At 38.4% G+C, this 27296-nt stretch overlaps 1 protein-coding gene across 1 annotated transcript in view; it reads left to right on the forward strand.

Moving 5' to 3' along the window:
• Positions 1-27296, forward strand: part of RNF175 (ring finger protein 175) — a gene marked incomplete at both ends in the record, with an annotated part of 77061 nt that overhangs the window by 17278 nt on the left and 32487 nt on the right. Inside the window, 3 exon segments of the mRNA XM_082837960.1 lie at positions 17116-17148; positions 22930-22956; positions 22960-23048. Coding sequence (XP_082694086.1) covers positions 17116-17148; positions 22930-22956; positions 22960-23048 — 149 coding nt within the window.

Here is a 27296-nt window from a genome sequence, read left to right on the forward strand (position 1 = left end):
GATCTTGCTGTGATTTATATTATAGAGTGTTCTGCCTATGTTTTCCTCTACTAGTTTTATAGTGTCTGGCCTTACATTTAGGTCTTTAATCAATTTGAGTTTATTTTTCTGTATGGTGTTAGGGAGTGTTCTAAATTCATTCTTTCACATGTAGCTGTCCAGTTTTCCCAACACCACTTATTGAAGAGGCTGCCTTTTCTCCATTGTATATTCTGGCCTCCTTTATCAAAGATAAGGTGACCATATGTGCATGGGTTTATCTCTGGGCTTTCTATCCTGTTCCATTGATCTATATTTCTGTTTTTGTGCCAGTACCATACTGTCTTGATTACTGTAACTTTGTAGTATAGTCTGAAGTCAGGGAGCCTGATTCCTCCAGCTCCATTTTTCTTTCTCAAGATTGCTTTGGCTCTTCAGGGTCTTTTGTATTACCATACAAATTGTCATATTTTTGTTCTAGTTCTGTGAAAAATGCCATTAGTAGTTTGAAAGGGATTGCACTGAATCTGTAGATTGCTTTGGGTAGTATAGTCATTTTCACAATGTTGATTCTTCCAATCCAAGAACATGGACTATCTCTCCATCTGGTTGTATCATCTTTAATTTCTTTCATCAGTGTCTTATAGTTTTCTGCATACAGGTCTTTTGTCTCCTTAGGTAGGTTTATTCCTAGGTATTTTATACTTTTGTTGCAGTGGTAAATGGGAGTGTTTCCTTAAATTCTCTTTCAGATTTCTCATCATTAGTATATAAGAATGCAAGAGATTTCTGTGCATTAATTTTGTAAACTGCTACTTTACTAAATTCATTGTTTAGCGCTAGTAGTTTTCTGGTAGCATCTTTAAGATTCTCTATGTATAGTATTATGTCATCTGCAAACAGTGACACTTTTACTTCTTTTCCAATTTGGATTCCTTTTATTTCTTTTTCTTTTCTGACTGCTCTGGCTAAAACTTCCAAAACTATGTTGAATAATAGTGGTGAGAGTGGGCAACATTGTCTTGTTCCTGATCTCAGTGGAAATGGTTTCAGTTTTTCACCATTGAGAATGATGTTGGCTGTGAGTTTGTCATATATGGCCTTTATTAGGTTGAGGTAGGTTCCCTCTATGCCTACTTTCTGCAGGGTTTTTTATCATAAATCGGTGTTGAACTTTCTCAAAAGCTATTTCTGCATCTATTGAGATGATCATACGGTTTTTAGCCTTCAGTTTGTTAATTTGGTGTATCACATTGATTGATTTGCCTATACTAAAGAATCCTTGCATTCCTGAGATAAACCCCACTTGATCATGGTGTATGATCCTTTTAATGTGCTGTTGGATTCTGTTTGCTAGTATTTTGTTGAGGATTTTTGCACCTATGTTCATCAGTGACATTGGCCTGTAATTTTCTTTTTTTGTGACATCTTTTTCTGGTTTTGGTATCAGGGTGATGGTGGCCTCGTAGAATGAGTTTGGGAGTGTTCCTCTCTCTGCCATATTTTGGAAGAGTTTGAGAAGGATAGGTGTTACCTGTTCTCTAAATGTTTGGTAGAATTCACCTGTGAAGCCATCAGGTCCTGGACTTTTGCTTGTTGGAAGATTTTTAATCACAGTTTCAACGTCAGTGCTTGTGATTGGTCTGTTTATAGTTTCTATTTCTTCCTTTTTCAGTCTCAGAAGGTTGTGCATTTCTAAGAATTTGTCCATTTCTTCCAGGTTGTCCATTTTATTGGTATATAGTTGCTTTTAGTAATCTCTCATGATCCTCTGTATTTCTGCAGTGTCAGTTGTTACTCCTCCTTTTTCATTTCTAATTCTACTGATTTGAGTCTTTTCCGTTTTTTTCTTGATGAGTCTGGCTAATGGTTTATGAATTTTTTTTTTATCTACTCAAAGAACCAGCTTTTAGTTTTATTGATATTTGCTATTGTTTCATTTCTTTTTCCTTTATTTCTTTTTTTTTTTTTTTTTTTTTTTGTGGTACGCGGGCCCCTCACTGCCGTGGCCTCTCCCGTTGCAGAGCACAGGCTCCAGACGTGCAGACTCAGCGGCCATGGTCCATGGGCCCAGCCGCTCCACGGCATGTGGGATCTTCCCCGACCGGGGCACGAACCCGTGTCCACTACATCGGCAGACGGACACTCAACCACTGCACCACCAGGGAAGTCCCTCTTTTACCTTTATTTCTGATCTGATTTTTATGATTTCTTTCCTTCTGCTAATTTTGGCGGTTTTTTGTTCTTCTTTCTCTAATTGCTTTCGGTGTAATGTTAGGTTGTTTATTTGATATTTTTCTTGTTTCTTGAGGTAGGATTGTATTGTTATAAACTTACCTTTTAGAACTGCTTTTGCTGCATCGCATAGCTTTTGGGTCATCAAGTTTTCATTGTCATTTGTTTCTAGGTATGTTTTTGTTTCCCTTTGATTTCTTCAATGATCTCTTGGCTAATTAGTAGTGTATTGTTCAGCCTCCATATGTTTGTATTTTTTACAGTTTTTTTCCTGTAATTGATATCTAGTCTCACGGCGCTGTAGTCAGAAAAGATATTTGATATAATTTCAATTTTCTTAAATTTACCAACGCTTGATTTGTGACCCAAGATATGATCTATCATGGAGAATGTCCCATGAGCACTTGAGAAGAAACTGTATTCTGCTGTTTTTGGATGGAATGTCCTATAAATATCAATTAAGTCCATCTTGTTTAATGTGTCATTTAAAGCTTGTGTTTCCTTATTTATTTTCATTGTGGATGATCAGTCCATTGGTGAAAGTGGGGCATTAAAGTCCCCTACTATGATTGTGTTACTGTCGATTTCCCCTTTTATGGCTGTTAGTATTTGCCTTATGTATTGAGGTGCTCCTATGTTGGGTGCATAAATATTTACCATTGTTATATCTTCTTCTTGGATTGATCCCTTGATCATTATGTAGTGTCCTTCTTTGTCTCTTGTAATAGTCTTTATTTTAAAGTCTATTTTGTCTGATATGAGAATTGCTACTCCAGCTTTCTTTTGCTTTCCATTTGCATGGAATAACATTTTCCATCCCCTCACTTTCAGTCTGTATGTGTCCTTAGGTCTGAAGTGAGTCTCTTATAGACAGCATATATACGGGTCCTGTTTTTGTATCTATTCAGCAAGCCTGTGTCTTTTGGTTGGAGCATTTAATCCATTTACATTTAAGGTGATTATGATATTTATGTTCCTATTACCATTTTCTTAATTGTTTTGGGTTTGTTACTGTAGGTCTTTTCCCTCTCTTGTGTTTCCTGCCTAGAGAAATTCCTTTAGCATTTGTTGTAAAGCTGTTTTGGTGATGATGAATTCTCTTAGCTTTTGCTTGTCTGTAAATGTTTTAATTTCTCTGTCAAATCTGAATAAGAACCTTTCTGGGTAATCTTGGTTGTAGTTTCTTGCCTTTCATCATTTAAAATATGTCCTGCCTCTCCCTTATGGCTTGCAGTTTCTGCTGAAAAATCAGCTGTTAACCTTATGGAGATTCCCTTGTGTGTTATTTGTTGCTTTTCCCTTGCTGCTTTTAATATGTTTTCTTTGTATTTAATTTTTGATAGTTTGATTAATATGTGTCCTGGCATGTTTCTCCTTAGATTTATCCTGTATGGGACTCTCTGTGCTTCCTCGACTTGACTATTTCCTCTCCCATGTCAGGGAAGTTTTCAAAGGTAATCTCTTCAAATATTTTCTCAGTTCCTTTCTTTTTCTCTTCTTCTTTTAGGACCCTGATAATTCAAATGTTGGTGCATTTAATGTTGTCCCAGAGGCATCTGAGACTATCCTCAGTTCTTTTCACTCTTTTTTCTTTACTCTGCTCTGCAGTAGTTATTTCCACTATTTTATCTTCCAGGTCACTTATCCGTTCTTCTGGCTCAGTTATTCTGCTATTGATTCATTCTAGAGAATTTTTAAGTTCATTTATTGTGTTGTTCATCATTGTTTGTTTGCTCTTTAGTTCTTCTAAGTCCTTGTTAAACGTTTCTTGTATTTTCTCCATTCTATTTCCAATTTTTTGGATATCTTTACTATCATTACTCTGAATTCTTTTTCAGGTAGACTGCCTATTTCCTCTTTGTTTGGTCTGGTGGGTTTTTACTTTCCTCCTTCATTTGCTGCGTATTTCTCTGTCTTCTCATTTTGCTTAACTTACTGTGTTTGGGGTCTCCTTTTCACAGGCTGCAAGTTCATAGTTCCCATTGTTTTTGGTGTCTGCCCCCAGTGGCTAAGGTTGGTTCAGTGGGTTGTGTAGGCTTTCTGGTGGAGGGGACCAGTGTCTGTGTTCTGGTGGATGAGGCTGGATCTTGTCTTTCTGGTGGGCAGGACCATGTCTGGTTGTTAGCTTTGTGGTGTCTGTGAACTTATGATTTTAGTCAGCCTCTTTGCTAATGGGTGTGGTTGTGTTCCTGTCTTGCTAGTTTTGTAGCATAGGGTGTCCAGCACTGTAGTTTGCTGGTTGTTGAGTGGAGCTGTGTCGTAACGTTGAGATGGTGATCTCTGGGAGAGCTCTCACTGTTTGATATTACATGGAACCAGGAGGTGCCTGGTGGTCCAATGTCCTGAACTCAGCTCTCCTACCTCAGAGGCACAGACCTGACACCCAGCCAGAACATCAAGACCCTGTCAGCCACATGGCTCAGATGAAAAGGGAGAAAATATGAAAGAAAGAAAGAATAAAATAAAATAAAAACAAAAAGTTATTAAAATATAAAAATTTAAAAGGTAATAAAAGAAAGAAGAAAGAAAGAAAGAAGAGGACAACCAGGCCAAAAAACAAATCCACCAATGATAACAAGCACTAAAATCTATCCTTAAAAAAACAAGGACAGGCAGAACCCTAGGACAAATGGCAAAAGCAAAGCTATATAGACAATATCACACAAAGAAGCATACACATACACACTCAGAAAAAGAGAAAAAGGAAAAAAATATGTATATCTATATATTTTTAAAAAGGAAGAGAGTAATCAAATCAATAAATAAATCTACCAAAGATAATAAACTCTAAATACTAACTAAGATAAACCTAAAACCAGAAACCAGTCAGTCACATACAGCAAACCCCAAGTCTACAGTTGCTCCCAAAGTCCACCACCTCAATTTTGGTATGATTCATCGTCTATTCAGGTATTCCACAGATGCAGGGTACATCAAGTTGATTGTGAAGATTTAATCTGCTGCTCCTGAGGCTGTTGGAGGAAATTTCCCTTTCTCTCCTTTGTTTGCACAGCTCCTGGGATTCAGCTTTGGATTGGCCCCGCTTCTGTATGTAGCCTGCCTGAGGGCATCTGTTCCCCCACAGACAGGAGGGTGTTAAATTAGCAGCTGATTAGGGGGCTCTGGCTCACTCAGGCCTGGGGAAGGGAGGGGTATGGAATGTGGGGTGAGTGGCAGAGGTCGGGCATGACGTAGCAACAGCATGCGGTGCGCCATGTGTTCTCTCGGGGAAGTTGTCCCTGGATCATGGGACCCTGGCAGTGGCAGGCTGCACAGGCTCTTGGGTGGGAAAGTGTGGATAGTGACCTGTGCTTGCACACAGGCTTCTTGGTGGCTGCAGCATCAGCCTTAGCATCTCATGCCCATGTCTGGTGTCTGCACTGATAGCCGCAGATCGTGCCCATCTCTGAATCTCATTTAGGCGGTGCTCTGAATCCCCTCTCCTCACGCATGCTAAAACAATGGTCTCTTGCCTCTTAGGCAGTTTCAGACTTTTTCCCAGACTCCCTCCCATCTACCTATGGTGCACTAGCCCCCTTCAGGCTGTGTTCACGCAGCCAACCCCAGTTCTCTCCCTGGGATCTGACCTCTGAAGACCGAGCCTCAGCTCCCAGCCCCCACCCACCCTGGCAGGTGAGCAGACAAGCCTCTCAGGCTGGTGAGTGCTTGTCGGTACAGATCCTCTGTGCAGGAATCTCTCCGCTTTTCCCTCTGCACCCCTATTGCTGTGCTCTCCTCCATGGCTCTGAAGCTTCCCCACCACCACCCACCGTCTCTGCCAGTGAAGGGGCTTCCTAGTGTATGGAAACCTTTCCTCCTTCACAGCTCCCTCCCACTGGTGCAGGTCCCATTCTTATCCTTTTCTCTCTGTTTATTCTTTTTTCTTTTGCCCTACCCAGGTGTGTGGGGAGTTTCTTGCCTTTTGGGAAGTCTGAGGTCTTCTGCCAGCACTCAGTACATGTTGTGTAGGAGTTGTTCCACATGTAGATGTATTTCTGATGTATTTGTGGGGAGGAAGGTGATCTCCACGACTTACTCCTCTGCCATCTTGAAGGTCTCCCCTCTGCCCTCAATTCTTTTCATTCTTTTTTCTTTATTCTCTTCTGCGATAGTTATTTTCACTATTTTATCTTTCAGGTCACTTATCCGTTCTTCTGCCTCAGTTATTCTGCTATTGATTCCTTCTAGAGAATTTTTTTTTTTTTGGCATTATGCGGGCCTCTCACTGTTGTGGCCTCTCCCATTGTAGAGTGCAGGCTCAGTGGCCATGGCTCACGGGCCTAGCCACTCCGCGGCACGTGGGATCTTCCCAGACCGGGGCACGAACCCGTGTCCCCTGCATCGGCAGGTGGACTCTCAACCACTGTGCCACCAGGGAAGTCCTAGAGAATTTTTAATTTCATTTATTGTGTTGTTCATCATTGTTTGTTTGTTCTTTAGTTCTTCTAGGTCCTTGTTAAACGTTTCTTGTATTTTCTGTATTCTATTTCCAAGATTTTGGATCATCTTTACTATCATCATTCTGAATTCTTTTTCAGGTAGACTGCTTATTTCCTCTTCATTTGTTTGGTCTGGTGGGTTTTTACTTTGCTCCTTCGTCTGCTGTGTGTTTCTCTGTCTTCTCATTTTGCTTAACTTACTGTGTTTGGGGTCTCTTTTTTGCAGGCTGCAGGTTTGTAGTTCCCATTGCTTTTGGTGTCTGCCCCCAGTGGCTAAGGTTGGTTCAGTGGGTTGTGTAGGCTTCCTGGTGGAGGGGACTAGTGCCTGTGTTCTGGTGGATGAGGCTGGATCTTGTCTTTCTGGTGGGCAGGACCACGTCTAGTGATGTGTTTTGGGGTGTCTGTGAACTTATTATGATTTTAGGCAACCTCTCTGCTAATGGGTGTGGTTGTGTTCCTGTCTTGCTAGTTGTTTGACATGAGGTGTCCAGCACTGGAACTTGCTGGGCGTTAAGTGGACCTGGGTCTTAACTTTGAGACGGATATCTCTGGGGAGGGCTGTCACCGACTGGTATTACGTGGGACCAGGAGGTCTCTGGTTGTCCAATGTCCTGGACTTGGCCATCCCACCTCAAAGGCTCAGGCCTGACACCTGGCTGGAGCACCAAGACCCTGTCAGCCACACGGCCAGGTACGTGGGGAGTTTCTTGCTTTTGGGGAAGTCTGACATCTTCTGCCAGCCAGTAGGTGTTCTGTAGGAGTTGTTCCACATGTAGATGTATTTTTGATGTAATTCTGGGGAGGAAGGTGATCTCCATGTCTTACTCCTCTGCCATCTTGAAGGTCCTCTCACTGGCTCTTTTCTATAAGGGGCCATATAGTGAAGTTTATTTCCATGATTTGATATTGTAACTTCCACCAGTATATTAGTAGTATATTATTATATATAACTTAATTATAATTACTATAATAATAGTTACTCCATAGTAATAATAATAATTATATCACTATAATAATATACTTATATATGAAATACTATATATAAATTTATATATAACTATTACATCTTATTATAGTTGTAATAAGTGCTTTTTGTACATTATCTAAGTTACCCTGGGAGATAATAATTTTTTTCTTCCCTTTGTGAAATATAGTTCAGAGAGATTAAATAACTTGGTCAAGGTCATATCACTAATTAGTTGCAGAGAAGAGACAAGAATCCAACCTCACTAGTTATTTTCTCTCATATCAAGGATCAGCTCCTTCAATATCTCTGAATCATGGTTTCCTAATCTGCAAAATGCAAACACTGCAGATAAGAGCCCATCTCCCAGACTTGTGATTCAGAATATTTTCCTGGGAGAATTTCTAGATACACAGTGAGTGTTCAGTACCATCAGTTGACTCTGAATACATTCAAGGGATATGACTTGTATATAACATTTGTGCAAATTTAATCATACACTGTAAAAGCAGTTTACTAATAAAAGAGTCCTTTTCTGAATGCTTTTGTAAAGCTAAAATGAATACACCCCCCCCATTAATTTACATTCTCTGTTAGGAGATTTTGATGTATTGTTTTTTCAAACATCACACCTGTTTACCCTGCCTTAGCACACCCTCCTACTCTGCCATCTGCTTTGTCTGGGAGTATTCCCCGGGCTGGTTCTGTGAGATGTATTACCAGGAAACAGGAGCAGGCTGTGAAGCCAAGAACACTGGCTTAGGAGTTAGACAACTCTAGATACTCATCTTACCACAGTGAGCCTCAGTTTCCTGATCTTTAAAATGATGGAATTTTTAAAAATAGGAAGGCCTTCTAGTTTCAGCTCTAATATGTAAGAAGCTTGAAAGTCATCACTCCCATATAACAAGAAAAAAAAAAAAAGCTGAACAAACTGAATGTCAGTGACTTTTCCTGGACCTATCAGAGAATAGAGGTCACAGGGAAAGCCATCACCCACAAAACTGGAAAGACAGGTGAATACAGGAACTCAAAACTAAGATCTGCTTATTGGGAGCAGAAGCTGCAAGAGCCATAAACTGGAGGAAACACTTAATGGGTAACCTGGAAGAATTGCTGGGAGTAGACTTTAGGCCAGTGTGAGAGTGAGAAACTCCTGGGGCCACAGTCTTAAGGACCGCCCATATTTTTGTAGGTTTTACCTTCAAGGATCCCACCAAGTCTTCTCATGGTAAAAAGCCAAGAAAAACTTTTGTGCTTCTGACAGGGTTAGGGGAAAAGTTAATTATTTTGAACTAGAGTTCCAGAGTGTTCACCATGACAAAGACCTGCACCGCAAGGGAAAAGATTTTATCAGAGCCTTAGCCAATGTGGAGAAAGAGAAATTACCCAACTCCAGGCCCCTCTAGCCTTCCTGTCTCACCTCAGGGGAAAACAAAAAGTTCAGAAACACTGTGAAGGTCGTAGTATGGGGACTACTAAAAGACCAAGGCTTAATCACAGAATAATAGAACACTTCCACTGCCCATCACCTGACCACCACATCATCAGGCATCCAGAAAACAGTGGATTACAGCTGAAAGAGCTGCAAGCTACACAAGAATGTGTTTCTAGGGAAACCAGTGACAAAAAGGGAGACATGTATACTAATGGAAATTGAAGCCTCTAACACATGGCAAACATCAAACACAGCCCAACTCCTAGCCAAATTAACACAAAGTCTCACACTAAATGTTCTTACTACCCAAATAAGAACCTCAATAAGAACTTCTCAACCAAAAATTACAAGTCATGCTAAGGGGAGAAGAGTTCAAAACTAGTTCAAAAGCTAGTTCTTGAAGAAGATCAATAAATTTAATAAACCTCTAGCCAGCTAACAAAGAAAAATAAGAGAGAGAACACAAATTACTAATATAAGAAAAGAATAAAGGGTCATTATTACTGATCTCATGGACATAAAAAGCAAATAAATGAATATTATGAACAACTGTATGCCTACAAGTTTAGATGAAATAGACTAATTCCTTGAAAGACTCAAACTATACCAGAACTCACATAAGGAGAAATAGTCTGAATAAGCCTTCTATCTATCTTTAAAAATTGAATCAATAATTAATAACCTTCCAAAACATAAAGCACCAGGTCCAGATGGTTTCACTGGTGAATTCTACCACACATTTAAGGAAGAAATGATACAAATTCTCTACAATCTCTCTAGAAAGTCGAAGCAGAGGAAATATTTCAGAACGCATTCTTTGAAGCCAGCATTATCCTAATACCTCAACCAGATGAAGACATTATAAGAAAGAGAAACTCTAGACCAGTATCTCTCACCAAAATAATTGTAAAATTCCTAAACAAAATAGAAGCAAATTGAATTAAACCATGCATTTAAAAGAATTATACATCATGACCAAGTGGAATTTGTTCCAGGTAGGTAAGATTGGTTCAACAATTAAAAATCAGTTTATGCAATCAACCACATCAAGAGGGTAAAGAAGAAAACTTACATGATTATATTAATGGATGTAGAAAAAGCATCTGACAAGGTCCAACACCCATTCATATAAAAACTCTCAGCAAACTAGAAATAGAGGGAAACTCTTCAACTTGATAAGAATATCTACAAAAAAACCTACCCTAACATTATACTTAGTGGTGAGAAACTGGATGATTTCCCCTTAAGATAAGGAAGAAGACAAAAATGTCTCCTCTTATCACCCCAATTTGTCATTGTGCTGGAAGTCCTGGCTAGTACAATAAGACAGAAAAGGAAATAAAAGGTATACAGATTGGGAAGGAAGAAATAAAACCATCTTTGTTTGCAGATGACATGTTTGTCTCTATGGAAAACTCCCAAAAAATCAACAAAAAACTCCTAGAAATAATAAATGATTATAGCAAGGTTGCAGGAAACGAGGTCAATATACAAAAGTCAATTACTTTCTTATATACTAGCAATGAATAATTGGAATTTGAAATTAAAACACAATACCATTTGCAATACTTAGGAAGGAAATACTTAGGTACAAACCTAGCAAAATATGTACAAGAGCTATATGCAAAAACAGGAGATCTCAAATAAATGGAAAAATAATCAATGTTCATGGATTGGAAAGTTCAATATTGTCAAGATGTTGATTCTTTCCAACTTGATCTAAAGGTTCTACAATCCCAATCAAAATCCCAGCAATCTATTTTGTGAACATTGACAAACTGATTCTACAATTTATAAGAAAAGGCAAATGACCTAGAATAGACAGCACAACAATGAAGAACAATGTTGGAGGAGTGATGCTCCCCAACTTCAAGATTTACTATAAAGCTGTAGTAATGACTACAGTGTGGTATTGGTGAAAGAATAGACACATAGATCAATGGAACTGAATAGAGAGCCCATAAATAGACCCCCACAAATATAGTCAACTGATCCATGACAAAGGAGCAAAAAGGCAATTCAATGGAGCAAGGATATCTTTCAACAAATGGTACTGAAACAATTGGCCATCCATATGCAAAAAAATTAATAATAATCTAGACAATTTAGACATAAATAAGTTCTAGTATATAGAACTTATGTATTTCACAAAAATGGACTCAAAATGGATCATGGACCTAAATGTAAAATGCAAAACTATAAAACTTCTAGAAGATAACATAGGAAAAATATCTAGATGAATTTGCATTTGGTGATGAGTTTTTAGATACAACACCTAAAGCATGATCCAGGAAAGACAATATTGGTAAGTTGAATTTTATTTGGAGTAAAAAGTGCTCTGTGAGAGACACTGTTAAGGGAATGAAAAGACAAGCTACAAACTGGGAGAAAGTAACTATAAAATACATACTTAATAAAGGACTGTTATCCAAAATATACTTAAAGCTCAATCATAAGAAATCAACTCAGTTAAATGTCAAAATATCCAAAAAGACAGCTCATCAAGGAAGATATACAGATGGCAAATAAGCATATGAAAAGAAGCTCACCATCATTTGTCATTAGGGAATGGCAAGTTAAAACAATAATGAGTTACCAATACGTGCTTATTAGAATGGTTAAAATAAAAAATCTAACAATACCAAATGCTGATGAGGATGTGGAGCAGCAGGAACTCTTGCTGTGTGGGAATGCAAAATGGTAAAGCCAGTTTGGAAGGCAGCTGGGCAGTCTCCCACAAAGCTAAACATAGCCTTATGATTCAGCGATCACTACTAGGTATTTACCCAATTGAATTGAAACCTACATTCACAAAAAAACCTGCATGAAAATATTTAAAGCACCTTTATTCATAATCACCCCAAACTGGAAGCAACCAAGATGTCCTTTAAAATATGAATGAATAAGCAAACTGTGGTACCTCCATACAATGAAGCATTAGTCAGCAGTAAAAAAATATGGGTTATCAAGCCACAAAAAGACATGAAGGAACAAACCAATATGAAAAGGCTATATACTGTATGATTCCAATTATATGACATTCTGGAAAATGCAAAAACAAAGACAATAAAATAATCAGTGGTTACCAGTGGCTCAGGGAAGGAAAAGGATATGGAAGTGAAATGGAAATTTAAGGCAGTAAAACTGATCTGTATGATACTGTAATTTTGCTTACAAGATATTATGCATTTGTCAAATCCCATTGAACTATACAGCACAAAAAGCAGACCTTAAGGTATGCAAATTTTTAAAAATCATTTAGGAAATTTAGGGAATCCCAGGGAGAAATGCAGACCGTGAAGAGAAAATCTAAGTGCATTACAAGTGTGTGAAACAACCTCATTGAAGGGAATTAGGGGGAAAGGTGCTGCTCTGAGTACCTTTGGAAATGAGAAGAGTCTGTAAGATGAAGTCAATAGGAGCTTCATGTGATCACTAGTGGGCAAGGTTGTTTCCCATGCAGTACAGGTTAACAATTCTGATACTCCTATATTTGTGTACTGGGATGGAACAATTCAGTCAATCAATGATAAATGGTGGGAGTGGGAGTTTACAGATAAAAAAGGGAGGAATTTAGAAAAAAAAAGTAGGAAATACACACACAATAATGTGTGTGAACAGCTTCGTACATTGAAGGTATTATTATTATTTATACATAATATTTATGCCCTGAATGTATTATTTATTATGCATAAAGTATTATTACTTTCACATTTTTTCATGCATAATTTGGACCAGGTACTTCAGAGGTGAGAGACCAATCCAAAAGCTCAGAATTTTTTCAGATACAGCTTTTAACAAATTTGTCTGTCTTCTGAAGTGCTCATTTAATTTGTCTAGACTGATTCTGTTGTATGGTCTATAGGAGCTGTGTACATCAGAGAAGCTTATCATAAATACATAGAGCAAAGGAAACAGCTTATTAAGAAAATAAAGTTGAAAAATATAACATAAACTGCTCCTAGGTGATGGCAAAAAGTGTGGGTAGAAAGTAGAAAATTTTTCATATTTTATTTGAGATACTACTAAATACCTGAATGTTTGCAAATACACGATCACATTTTTAGCACAGCATAGACTGAACATCTGGATATTTGAATTTTTCTCTTTCCAGCTGCTAGTGTTGATACAGTATACACATAGGCAAAGCCTCAAAGTTAAATTATTCCCAAATGCTTTTAACAGCATTTAATTAAAAATAAATTTTCATTCAACAACACCCTCGCCACCTTCTTTTATGTATCCTGTTTTTCGTATCTGCAGGAAGTGGAGGAGGGTGCACCAAAAAAGAATCTTTCTACTGCTCTTCAAATCAATAGAAGGCTTGAGGAGTAAATACACAGAATTTCAGCTTCAGATACACTGTTAACTTGCCTCAATACACAGGCAAATAATTTGCCACAGATTGAAAATTTTCTTTATTTAAATCAAACTTCCTGACTATTAATAGCTGTGAAACACTAAAACACATTATTGTACCAATAAAGTGTTATCTATTCGAATCTTTTTAATACACAAATACATACATAGTTGCATACATACTTACATGTATACATATATGCCACTGCAGAATCTCCTTTAAGAATTTAAGTAGCAAAATCAACAGTCAATTGATTTGAAGATAGAAATATGGAGCAAGTGAATTTCTAAGAGCCCTTCATATGCCAGGATTCCGTACTTTTACTTATTCGATTTGTCCACACTCTCCTTCATTGACTTTGAACTGATAGCAGCAATATTTCCTGGAGCCAGGAAATTATAATTTTCTGCTTACCTCTGAGCATCCCTCTGCTCTCCCTCCAGCCCCACACATACAAATACACACAGACCCACCACAAATTGTTGCAGATAGTTTAGGATTTGTAGCGCAAAGGGAATGGGCATAACACAACTTTCTTTTTCTTTCTTTCTTTCTTTCTTTCATACTGTGTGACTCATTCATCATTCTGTACAATTAGACAAATGAAAAGATTCCTTTGTTTTGACTTGATTAGCAGTTCTTTTCAGATTCATTATGTGCATGGCTGCAAGGGCAAACATGGTACCTTTCAGCAGCATCTTATTCGTCAGGAAATTCCTCCTGCCATGATGCGTGGGTGGGGAGGACGGGGTGATGTGATCCAGATGCACAGGCTGCCCTTTGCCAGGAATGCAGATGTGTTTTATCCACACATGCCCAGATGGTGACCCCTCTGGCATTATTAATGTGTCCCAGCTGCCAGGTTTCCTCCTTTGCATGCATGTGCCTCAATTTCACATATTTCATGCGTTTATTTATGAGGCACAACATTCCTACATTTCATATGTGGCAGTTATTATTAAAAATGAGAAGTTCTAACTGCTCTGGAAATTGATAAAGAATCTTTTAAATCGCTCTGAAATGTGGCCCTCATTTCAAAATGAGTTCTTATACAATTATTGAATTCATCATGCAAACTTCTGACCTTTCCCCTTGCATGCTGAGAAAACACGGCACTGGGTATCCACTTTAAAGATAGTTAAGAAATTAAATATTTGCATATACAATACATTATAATGATTTTTTGCTTTCCTTTTATTTCTGATCTCCAAGGCCTATATTTTTTTAAGTAGCATGTGTATACATTTGAAGATTGTTATTTACTGTTAATTAAATCCAGGCATCAAGTAAGAGAAATTTGGAATCTTCTAGAAATAGGTTGTACTTATAGACCTACAGGGAAAGAACTAGTTTTATAAGAATATAGTCCAGTCATCACTTCAAACTGTAAAAGAGTGTAGCTCCACTGATTAGAGGAAATGGATTAGTCTTGTAAATTTTGGCTTATAATCTAAAGTATAAAAAATAGGAGCATGGTAGTTTCACTAAATTAAACTGAACTGAATCTTAACTTTTTATTTTAAAAAAATTCAGCATTTTATGGGGTAGATATAAAAGTGAATCAAATTCTTAAAACAAAAAGATGAAAAATGCAAATGAGAGATGATCAGATTTTGAAAGATGGAGTTTATGTCCATTTCCTCTTTTAATATCAGAAGTAATAAACTAAGAAAAAAGTCAAAATCTATCATTTATCATAGCTAACAATCTCTATGATCAGCTATGGGAAATGAATGATCTAGATACAGAGGAGATTTTTCAAGGGACTGCACACTTTCATTATCACTAGTAGAGTCAAAGTTGCTGACGCTGAGTGCTAAAGGAAACATATCTTGAGTCCTGGTTACCTAGCATGTGGTTTGTGGCCCTCATGAAAACTACTCTACTTCCTTAAGTAAAACCTGTTTTTCCTGTTTAGATATATACATCTTTATCTCAATTTCAGAAAGAAAGGTGCAAACTCATTCATTAGCTTTGACAGTACCCACAAAGTAGAATGGAAAATTAAAGCAATGATCTGACTAATTTGGACAGAAGTAAAGAGTATTTACTCTTCCCTGGAAGTACTGCCTGTAATTTAAAGACAAAAAAAGTAAGTTATTATAAGATATTTTTTCCTGAACTCTCCAAATAGTTACTTCAGATTTGATCTGTGTGTATTTTTGTTCAAATGCATATATATAATAACAATTGTAGTGTTCTCTGAAAGAAGATTTAGAGCCACTCTAAGAAGACTTCAGATCCAGGCCATTTATGAGATGAAGAAATAAAAAGCCTGGAAGATGTCTTCTTATTTGACATGGAAAGAAGAATGGCTGTGGCCTTGGGCCTTTTTGGTTTAAATCTTGAAGTTCTATCAAATAATTTTGGTTATTGACTTTGAGACTATTATAACCAAGTTCTTATTAAAGGACCCAAAAATATACTCACAAACTTTTTTGTCTAAGCCACTTCTTTTTATCACGAAGATGAAGAAAGTAAACAAACAAATGACATCAGTCTTTTTTATACTCAGATGACAAACATGTGACATGCGTGCTCTGGCAACTTTTTCCACATCACTGGCAGACATAATTAACTGATCATGATACTCTTTACTGCTAAACTAAGACCCGATCTCATAATCTCCTTCAACAGAGTATTGCCAGGTGCCACTACCTATTAAAGTCTACACCTGAGACAAAACCTCTTTGCCAGCCTCCTCGTATATTGGTGCTGAGCATATATAGGTGGTTAGTCTGAATGTGATAAAAAATAAAAGATCAAAGGTTATTGCTATTGTGGTTTTTATGAGGAGGTGAGTAGCTGGCATTAGGCCTGATCTATAGAGTAAGAGTGTCACTGTGGTAACCATAACAAGTCATTGACCCAACAGCTCATCAGCACAGTCTATCCTGCTTCTGGCCAAGTGGGACTGAGGCCAGAAAACTTAAAGGACCCTCTGAAGGCTACTTGGACTCAGGTCAGTGGTATAGGCCACAAAGGGGTTTGTGGGACACACAGAGGGACACGAAAGAGTCTGATCCACATCTGGGGCTGCCTGGACAGGGCACCAATAACTGAAGAGAAAAGACAAGAAGAAATATGGTGGGTTGAAGATTCAATCATCAGGGACAAGGTAACCCAACAGTGGGGATGCGAGAGTAGCCCTGCAGAGCACAGTGGGACAGCAGGCAGGAGAGTCCCAGACGCTGCTGCATCAACACCACTCCCTCCTTTGCCATCGCAGTGCATTTGTATATGTGCTGTCATAGTAACAACAGCCGCTCGGCTCCCTGTAGCTCAGTACTGCTTCCAGAGCACTTTCCCAGCTGTGATCTCCTTTGTTCCCCACCTCGGTCAACACAAGGGAAGCAGACATTGTGTCCCCCGATTTTACTACCAAAGTGCAGCTCATTTGTCCAAAATCACATAGCTGTTGCGCCCTAAAGTTCCTTTCATCTGAAATATCTGTAGAAGGAGGTGACAGAAGATGCATATTTTGGATTATTTCCCATTGTAATGTTCAAATAACTGTGCCTTCCATAGCTGCACATGTACAGAGCAGCTTGCAGGTGGGTGGTGAGCCAGGTGCATGTTCCAGACAGGATGGTGAAGGTGGCTTCCCCCTGCCCCAGAGTAGCTTCTGAATCGTGTAATAGTAGATGTGCCATCTGGCCCTCAGTCACTGAAGGAGCCTTTCTGTTTATCTCTCTGACAGCTGGTGACCCTGTTGCAGATGTGGGTTGTCCCTTAGTTTTTCACAATAAAACTTCACTGGTGGTGGGGACAGGAGAAGATGGTGGAAGAGTAGGATGCGGAGATAAACTTCCTCCCCACAGATACATCAGAAATACATCTACACGTGGAACTGCTCTTATAGAACACCCACTGAACACTGGCAGAAGACCTCAGACCTCCCAAAAGCCATGTGGAGGACAGTCTCTTGGTGCTCCAGCTGAACGTCAGGGCTGTGCCTCTGAGGTGGGAGAGCCAACTTCAGGACACTGGTCCACAAGAGACCTCTCAGCTCCACTCCATCAAATGGCAAAAATCTCCCAGAGATCTCCATCTCAACACAAACACCCAACTTCACTCAACGACCAGCAAGCTACAGTGCTGGACACCCTATGCCAAACAACAAGCAAGACAGGAACAGAGCCCCATCCATTAGCAGAGAGGATGCCTAAAATCATAAAAAGGCCAGAGACACCCCAAAACACACCACCAGATGTGGACCTGCCCACCAGAAAGACAAGATCCAGCCTCATCCACCAGAACATAGGCACTAGTCCCCTCCACCAGGAAACCTACACAACCCACTGAACCAACCCTAGCCACTGGGGACAGACACCAAAAACAACGGGAACTACGAACCTTCAGCCTGCAAAAAGGAGACCCCAAATACAGTAAGATAAGCAAAATGAAAAGACAGAAAAACACACAGCAGATGAAGGAGCAAGATAAAAACCCACCAGACCTAACAAATGAAGAGGAAATAGGCAGTCTACCTGAAAAATAATTCAGAATAATGATAGTAAAGATGATCCAAAATCTTGGAAATAGAAAAGAGAAAATTCAAGAAACACTTAACAAGGACCTAGAAGAACTAAAGAGGAAACAAGCAATGGTGAATAACACAATGAATGAAATTAAAAATACTCTAGAAGGGATCAATAGCAGTATAACTGAGGCAGAAGGACGGATAAGTCACCTGGAAGATAAAATAGTGGAAATAACTACTGCAGAGCAGAATAAAGAAAAAAGAATGAAAAGAACTGAGGACAGTCTCAGACACCTCTGGGACAACATTAAACTCACCAACATTTGAATTACACGGGTCTCAGAAGAAGAGAAAAAGAAAGGACTGAGAAAACATTTGAAGAGATTATAGTTGAAAACTTCCCAAATATGGGAAAGGAAATAGTTAATCAAGTCTAGGAAGCACATAAAGTCCCATACAGGATAAATCCAAGGAGAAACATGCCAAGGTACATATTAATCAAACTATCAAAAATTAAATACAAAGAAAACATATTAAAAGCAGCAAGGGAAAAACAACAAATAACACACAAAGGAATCCCCATAAGGTTAACAGCTGATCTTTCAGCAGAAACTCTGCAAGCCAGAAGGGAATGGCAGGACATATTTAAAGTAATGAAAGAGAAAAACCTACAACAAAGATCACTCTAACCAGCAAGGATCTCATTCAGATTTGATGGAGAAATTAAAACCTTTACAGACAAGCAAAAGCTGAGAGAGTTCAGCACCACCAAACCAGCTTTACAAAAAATGCTAAAGGAACTTCTCTAGGCAGGAAACACAAGAGAAGGAAAAGACCCTCAATAACAAACCCAAAACAATTAAGAAAATGGGAATAGGAACATACATATTGATAATTACCTTAAATGTAAATGGATTAAATGCTCCCACCAAAAGACACAGACTGGCTGAATGGATACAGAAACAAGACCCTTATATATGCTGCCTAAAAGAGACCCACTTCAGGCCCAGGGACAAATACAGACTGAAAGTGTGGTGATGGAAAAAGATATTCCATGCAAATGGAAACCAAAAGAAAGCTGGAGTAACAATTCTCATATCAGACAATATAGACTTTAAAACAAAGACTATTACAAGAGACAAAGAAGGACACTACATAATGATCAAGGGATCAATCCAAGAAAAAGATATAACAATTGTAAATATTTATGCACCCAACATAGGAGCACCTCAATACATAAGACAAATACAAGCAGCCATAAAAGGGGAAATCGACAGTAATACAATCATAGTAGGGGACTTTAACACCCCACTTTCACCAATGGACAGATCATCCAAAATGAAAATAAATAAGGAAACACAAGCTTTAAATGACACATTAAACAAGATGGACTTAACTGATATTCATAGGAAATTCCATCCAAAAACAACAGAATACACATTCTTCTCAAGTGCTCATGTAACATTCACCAGGATAGATCATATCTTGGGCCACAAATGTAGCCTTGGTAAATTTAAGAAAATTGAAATCTTATCAAGCATCTTATCTGACCACAATGCTATCAATTACAGGAAAAAAAATCTGTAAAAAATACAAACACATGGAGGCTAAACAATACACTACTTAATAACGAAGTGATCACTGAAGAAATCAAAGAGGAAATCAAAAGATACCTAGAAATAAATGACAATGGAGACATGACGACCCAAAACCTATTGGATGCAGCAAAAGCAGCTCTAAGAGGGAAGTTTATAGCTATACAATCCTACCTTAAGAAACAGGAAACATCTCAAATTAACAACCTGACCTTGCACCTAAAGTAATTAGAGAAAGAAGAACAAAAAAAAACCCAAAGTTAGCAGAAGGGAAGAAATCATAAAGATCAGATCAGAAATAAATGAAAACGAAATGAAGGAAATGACAGCAAAGATCAATAAAACTAAAAGCTGGTTCTTTGAGAAGATAAATAAAATTGATAAGCCATTAGCCAGACTCATCAAGAAAAAAAAGGGAGAAGACTCAAATCAATAGAATTAGAAATGAAAAAGGAGAAGTAACAACTGACACTGCAGAAATACAAAGGATCATGAGAGATTACCACAAGCAACTTTATGTCAATAAAATGGACAACCTGGAAGAAATGGACAAATTCTTAGAAATGCACAACCTTCCAAGACTGAACCAGGAAGAAATAGAAACTATGAACACACAAATCACAAGCACTGAAATTGAAACTGTGATTACAAATCTTCCAACAAACAAAAGCCCAGGACCAGATGGCTTCACAGGCGAATTCTATAAACATTTAGAGAAGAGCTAACACCTATCCTTCTCAAACTCTTCCAAAATATAGCAAAGGGAGGAACACTCCCAAACTCATTCTATGAGGCCACCATCACTCTGATACCAAAACCAGACAAAGATATCACAAAGAAAGAAAACTACAGGCTAATATCACTGATGAACGTAGATGCAAAATTCCTCAACAAAATACTAGCAAACAGAATCCAACAGCACATTAAAAGGATCATACACCATGATCAAGTGGGGTTTATTCCAGGAATGCAAGCATTCTTCAATATATGCAAATCAATCAGTGTGATACACCATATTAACAAATTGAAGGAGGAAAAACATATGATCATCTCAATAGATGCAGAGAAAGTTTTCAACAAAATTCAACACCCAATTATGATAAAAACCATCCAGAAAGTAGGCACAGAGGGAACTTTCCTCAACATAATAAAGGCCATATATGACAAACCCACAGCCAACATCGTTCTCAATGGTGAAAAACTGAAACCATTCCCACTAAGATCAGGAATAAGACAAGGTTGCCCACTCTCACCATGCTTATTCAACGTAGTTTTGGAAGTTTTAGCCACAGCAATCAGAGAAGAAAAAGAAATAAAAGGAATCCAAATTGGAAAAGAAGAAGTAAAGCTGTCACTGTTTGCAGATGACATAATATTATACATAGAGAATCCTAAAGATGCTACCAGAAAACTACTAGAGCTAATCAATCAATTTGGTAAAGTAGCAGGATACAAAATTAATGCACAGAAATCTCTTGTATTCCTATACGCTAATGATGAAAAATCTGAAAGTGAAATTAAGAAAACACTCTCATTTACCATTGCAACAAAAAGAATAAAATATCTAGGAATAAACCTACCTAAGGAGACAAAGACCTGTATACAGAAAATTATAAGACACTGATGAAAGAAATTATAGATGATACAAATAGATGGAGAGATATACCATGTTCATGGATTGGAAGAATCAACATTGTGAAAATGACTCTACTACCCAAAGCAATCTGAAGATTCAATGCAATCCCTATCAAACTCCCACAGGCATTTTTCACAGAACTAGAACAAAAAATTTCACCATTTGTATGGAAACACAAAAGACCCCGAATAGCCAAAGCAATATTGAGAAAGAAAAACGGAGCTGGAGGAATCAGGCTCCTGCACTTCAAACTATACTACAAAACTACAGTAATCACGACAGTAGGGTACTGGCACAAAAACAGAAATATAGATCAATTGAACAGTATAGAAAGCCCAGAGATAAACCCATGCACATATGGTCACCTTATCTTTGATAAAGGAGGCAAGAATATACAGTGGAGAAAAGACAGCCTCTTCAATAAGTGGTGCTGGGAAAGCTGGACAGGTACATGTAAAACTATGAAATTAGAACACTCCTTAACACCATACACAAAAATAAACTCAAAATGGATCAGAGACCTAAGTGTAAGACCAGAGCCTATCAAACTCTTAGAGGAAAACATAGGTAGAACACTCTATGACATAAATCACAGCAAGATCCTTTTTGACCCACCTCCTAGAGAAATGGAAATAAAAACAAAAATAAACAAATGGGACCTAATGAAACTTCAAAGCTTTTGCACAGCAAATTAAACCATAAACAAGACCAGAAGACAGCCCTCAGAATGGGAGAAAATATTTGCAAATGAAGCAACTGACAAAGGATTAATATCCAAAATTTATAAGTAGCTCATGCAGATTAATAACAGAAAAACAAACAACCCAGTCCAAAAATGGGCAGAAGACCTAAATAGACATTTCTCCAAAGAAGATATACAGTTTGCCAACAAACACATGTAAGAATGTTCAACATCATTAATCATTAGAGAAATGCAAATCAAAACTACAATGAGATCTCATCTCACACCAGTCAGAAGGGCCATCATCAAAAAATCTAGAAACAATAAATGCTGGAGAGGGTGTGGAGAAAAGGGAACACTCTTGCACTGCTGGTGGGAATGTGAATTGGTACAGCCACTATGGAGAACAGTATGAAGGTTCCTTAAAATACTACAAATAGAACTACCATACGACCCAGCAATCTCACTACTGGGCATATCCCCTGAGGAAACCAGAATTCAAAAAGAGTCATGTCCCAAAATGTTCATTGCAGCTCTATTTGAAATAGCCAGGATATGGGAGCAACCTAAGTGTCCATCAACAGATGAATGGATAAAGAAGATGTGGCACATATATACAATGGAATATTACTCAGCCATTAAAAGAAACAAAATTTAGTTATTTGTAGTGAGGTGGATGGACCTAGAGTCTGTCATACAGAGTGAAGTCAGAAAGTGAAAAACAAATACCATATGCTAACACATATATATGGAATCTAAGAAAAAAAAAGGTCATGAAGAACCTAGGGGTAAGGTGGGAATAAAGTCTCAGGCCTACTAGAGAATGGACTTGAGGATATGGGGAGGGGGAAGGATAAGCTGTGACAAAGTGAGAGAGTGGAATGGACATATATACACTACCAAACATAAAATAGATAGCTAGTGGGAAGTAGCTGCATAGCACAGGGAGATAAGCTAGGTGGTTTTTGACCACCCAGAGGGGTGGGTTAGGGAGGGTGGGAGGGAGGGAGAGGCAAGAGGGAAGAGATATGGGAACATATGTATATGTATAACTGATTCACTTTGTTATAAAGCAGAAACTAACACACCATTGTAAAGCAATTATACTCCAATACAGATGTTTAAAAAAAAAACTTTACTGGTGGTGATTTCTGTCTATGTGGGGAATGTTCTCAGTTATTACCAGCTACATCCTCTGCAGCGCTACCCGAAAACCCCTCTCAGGGAGAACACCACAGTATGTATTCCATTCATTCTTTCCCCACCACACCCTTAATTTTAACCATTAGAAAGTATATTTAATATCCATTTTCCTGATGGGGAGGAGGGTATTACACCTCTTTGACCCTTTGTAGCAAAACTGGAGATTTGCTCTACTGCTGTGCATTCATATTCCTATTTAATGGTGATTCCAACATGTCTGTGAAATTTATTATTTTAGACATCAGCTAGTGAAGGCCTGGAGAAAGAGAAGTGAAACTATTATTTAAATTTTTCAGAGCACTATTTGCATGTTGACTTTTTCCTCAGCATTTTATTGGGTCCCATGCTAAGTCACATCACATACATTTTATCATAAAGCAAGAGTTGGAAGTTTGTACTTCTAACAACTATGTATGTATTTTATGTCTGATAAATCATGAGTAATGGACAAGCTATTACTTTCATAACAAATGAAGTTTAATATTCCAGTGCTCACTTTAATTCCCATTGCCAACCTCTTGAAATGTATATAATTCCATCAGATCATTCACAAATCTTTCCAAAGGGCTTATAACCTCATAATGTGTCCACAAGTTTGTTCTTGCTCTCTGTGTTCTTGTTCTGAACAAGATCTGAATCCAATCCAGATAAAACTGATGAGATGAAGAGAAAATGTGTAGTGTTCAATGATAATAAGGCAATGTCAAATTTTGATCTGTGTAGGAGAATAAATCATAAGCTTCTATGAAATATTTTTATGATTTTTTAGCCATTCACGTATACTTTTTTAATCCTCTAGAAAAGTAGGAGAGATAAATATCAATTTTTTCTTCTACTTTGGAGAAGGAAAATATGTTCAGTGAGAGAAACCAGATAAATAAATGTAAAGATAAAGACTGAAATTCAAATAAATGAATTCTGGTTTATGAGTATCTTAATTTAATCCCATTTGGGGAAGAGCTTTAGGGTGGTATTAAGAGACCTTCTAAATTGGCCAGTTTGGAGTTTTACACAGCCTTTGTAGGGCCTGGTTTATCCATCAGTAAATGGACATATGATATCCTTTCTCCTTCTTACAAAATATAAGTTGTTTAAAACTTGTGAAAGGGATCTAAGTTTTGGATGAATTGAAATTTACTTGTTTTCATCCCCTGAACATAATCCATATTCTATTTCAATGAGAATGTTCACTTTTCTACTGTATAATGAATTACCTGAGCTAAATGCTGTATTTCTGTGCACATGAAGAGGAACTCCAATACCAAAAGTACCCAAATGCGGCCTCATGGCACTTCACAGCTCCTATATCTCAGATGGCCAGGGCCCATGCTGTCTGCTGCTCATGTTCACCGTGCTCCCACTCCAGCTTCTTCGGGCTGCTCAGCTCCGAGACCTGACACAGTCTGAGAGCCAAGATGCTCCACTGACATCTTAAAAGACAACAATGGGAGAGGCTCATTAAGGCCCCATTTCTTCCTGGATAAAGAAGCTCCAGTTCATGAGAGGTAGTACACCCTAAGGATCTTTATGGATCGTTGCTTATTCATCATATTATAGGTAAGTCCCATATTAGCTATGTTCCAGTTGGAAGTGGAGGATTTCATGACAAACGAGGAAAGCTGGTTGGAACAAATTGGCACGGTGCAGAAGGCAAACCCAAGAAGGGTCTCCAGTACTAACGCCATTTAAAAACCGGCTGTTCCGCTCCCAGAGTATACCAGGGCTTCTCTGTGGAAAAGAGAACAGAGAAAGGGAAGTGGGTTTCCTCTCTACTATAGTTGGGTTGCCTGTCAAGCAATATTCAGGCTCAAAAACAGGCCACAGGCCAGCCACAAAGAGCTGGGCTCGATCACATGAACTCCAACTTAAGGCCAAGCTTCCCTTTGTGGAGGCTGCTCTGACACCAACACAATTTCTAATCTAGCATATCTGTGTCCAGTGTAATCTGAGTAGCAAGGAAGTTCTGGGCTTTACAAACTCATACCGCCAATAAGCAGGAAGATTTGGGTGGGGAGATGGAGGGGTACATTTGGAAAACATAACACAACCTTAAAAACAATATGACATATTGAGTTACCACATTTTCTCACATAATCTTCGGGACTGCTTTAGGATCTGGTGCTACCCTCCTCACTTCATAAATGAGGCAATCACAGTTCAGAAATGCTAAATAGGGTGGCCAAGGTCCCACAGGTAGTAAGCCAGGGAGCCCAGAATCAAGCCATGGACTACTGGAATGCAAAGCCTCTGCCCCAAGAACATGCTGTGGCTTAATTATATCAACCAGCTGCTTTGCACAGAGAAAGCCTGCAGTTTAAACAGTTATTAATCAGACACACCTCTAATGTTGGTACAACCCTGAGATGGGCAGAAAGTACATGTGGAGTTCAGGGAAGCCCACTCTGGTGCTGCCAATGTTGTGAGGGTTGGAGGGGATATCCTCTCAGAGCTGCCACTTTTCCCACTTTTCCCATCATCACCCTTTTTGGCAACATTAACTTCTGCCTTTATCTCGATGCACTGAACAATGCTCCACAGTGCTCAACACTGGCAAGTCATAACGACTGATGGCCCAAGGAGTCACTGTGGCAAAAAGACCGCAAAAGCCCTTTCTGGCTCCCTTTGGAGATGACAGCCTCACAGTGATTTAAGACACCTTGTGCAGCCCATGTGAGTTTCCTGCTCCAAGTAACTCTCCATTGTTGACCCCTCTGATGAGGCAGGATTACACCTATAGGAGAAGGTGCTGTCTAGATAACTCTTGTATGTCACTTGCTTGAAGTGGAGAAAGCATTTCATCATAGAAATAATTTAAATGACAAATCATTTATCAGGCAACCCCACAAACTCCCATTTAAATCATATTTCATAAGGTCCCTTCTAACCAGAACTCAGTGAAGCACAGTATCTTTTAAAATAGCAATGGCCCCAGCCCACACCCACTCCAGCCATTCTGCCTAGGCAGCCCAGCCCCAGCATGCCCTAGGAAATCCCCAGCCCATGCCCACTCCAGCCCTAGCCAGCCTGCCAAAGCTGTCCAGCACACACAGTCCACACAGGGGTGCTGCTGCACAAGGCCACCTCCTTCAAGACTGGGAGGTAACTATTACACCTAATTCTTAGAAACAAATACAAAAGGCCAAACAAATGATGAGACAAAGGAATTTGAAAGAACAGAACAAGATAAAATTCCAGAAAAAAAAAAACTATTGAAACAGAGATAAGTAATTTACCCGATAAAGAGTTCAGTTAATGGTCATAAAGATGCTCACAGATCTTGGGAAAAGAATGGAGGAACACAGTGAGAACTTCAACATATAGTTAGGAAGAGAACCAATCAGAGCTGAAGAATACAAAAACTGAAATGAAAAATACACTAGAGGGAATCAACAGCAGATTAGATGATACAGAAGAATGGATCGGTGACCTGGAAGACAGAATACTGAAAATCACCCAATCAGAACAACAAAAAGAAAAAAGAATTTTAAAAACTGAGGATATATTAAGGGACCTCTGGGACAGCATCAAGTATACTAACATTCACATTACAGGGGTCCGAGAAGGAGAAGAGAGGGAGAAAGGGACAGAAAATTTCTTTGAAGAAATAATGACTGAAAAATTCCCTAATCTGGAAAACGAAACAGATATGCAGATCCAGGAAGCACAGAGAATTCTAAACATAATGAACCCAAAATGATCCACATCAACACATATCATAATTGAAATGGCAAAAGTTAAAGATAAAGAGAATATTTTAAAGGCAGCAAGAAAAAATAAGTGACATACAAGGAAACCCTCAATTTTTCAGCAGAAACTTTACAAGCCAAAAGAGAGGGCAGGATATATTTAAAGTGCTAAAAGGAAAAAAAAAATTACAACCAAGAATACTCTTCCCAGAAAGGTTATCATTCAGAATTGAAGGAGAAATAAAGAGGTTCCCAGGTAAGCAAAAACTAAGAGTTCATCACCACTAAACCAGCTTTACAAGAAATGTTGATGGGTTTCCTTTAAGTGGAAAACAAATAGCCATAACTAGACATAAGAAAATATGTGAAAGAAAAGAAATTCACTGGTAAAGGCAAATAGATAGTGAAGGCAGTGGATCAACCACCAGTAGTATGAAGGTTAAAGGACAAAATTTGTAAAATAAACTATAGCTACAATAAGTAGTTAAGGGAGACACAAAGTGAAAAGATATAAAATTTGATGCCAAACCCATAAAACATGGGCTGGAGGGGAGTAAAAATGTAGTACTTCTAGAATGTATTCAAATAAGTGACCA

The sequence above is a fragment of the Leucopleurus acutus genome (genome assembly GCF_964270905.1).
Source record: "Leucopleurus acutus genome assembly, chromosome: 4".
NCBI lineage: Eukaryota > Metazoa > Chordata > Mammalia > Artiodactyla > Delphinidae > Leucopleurus > Leucopleurus acutus.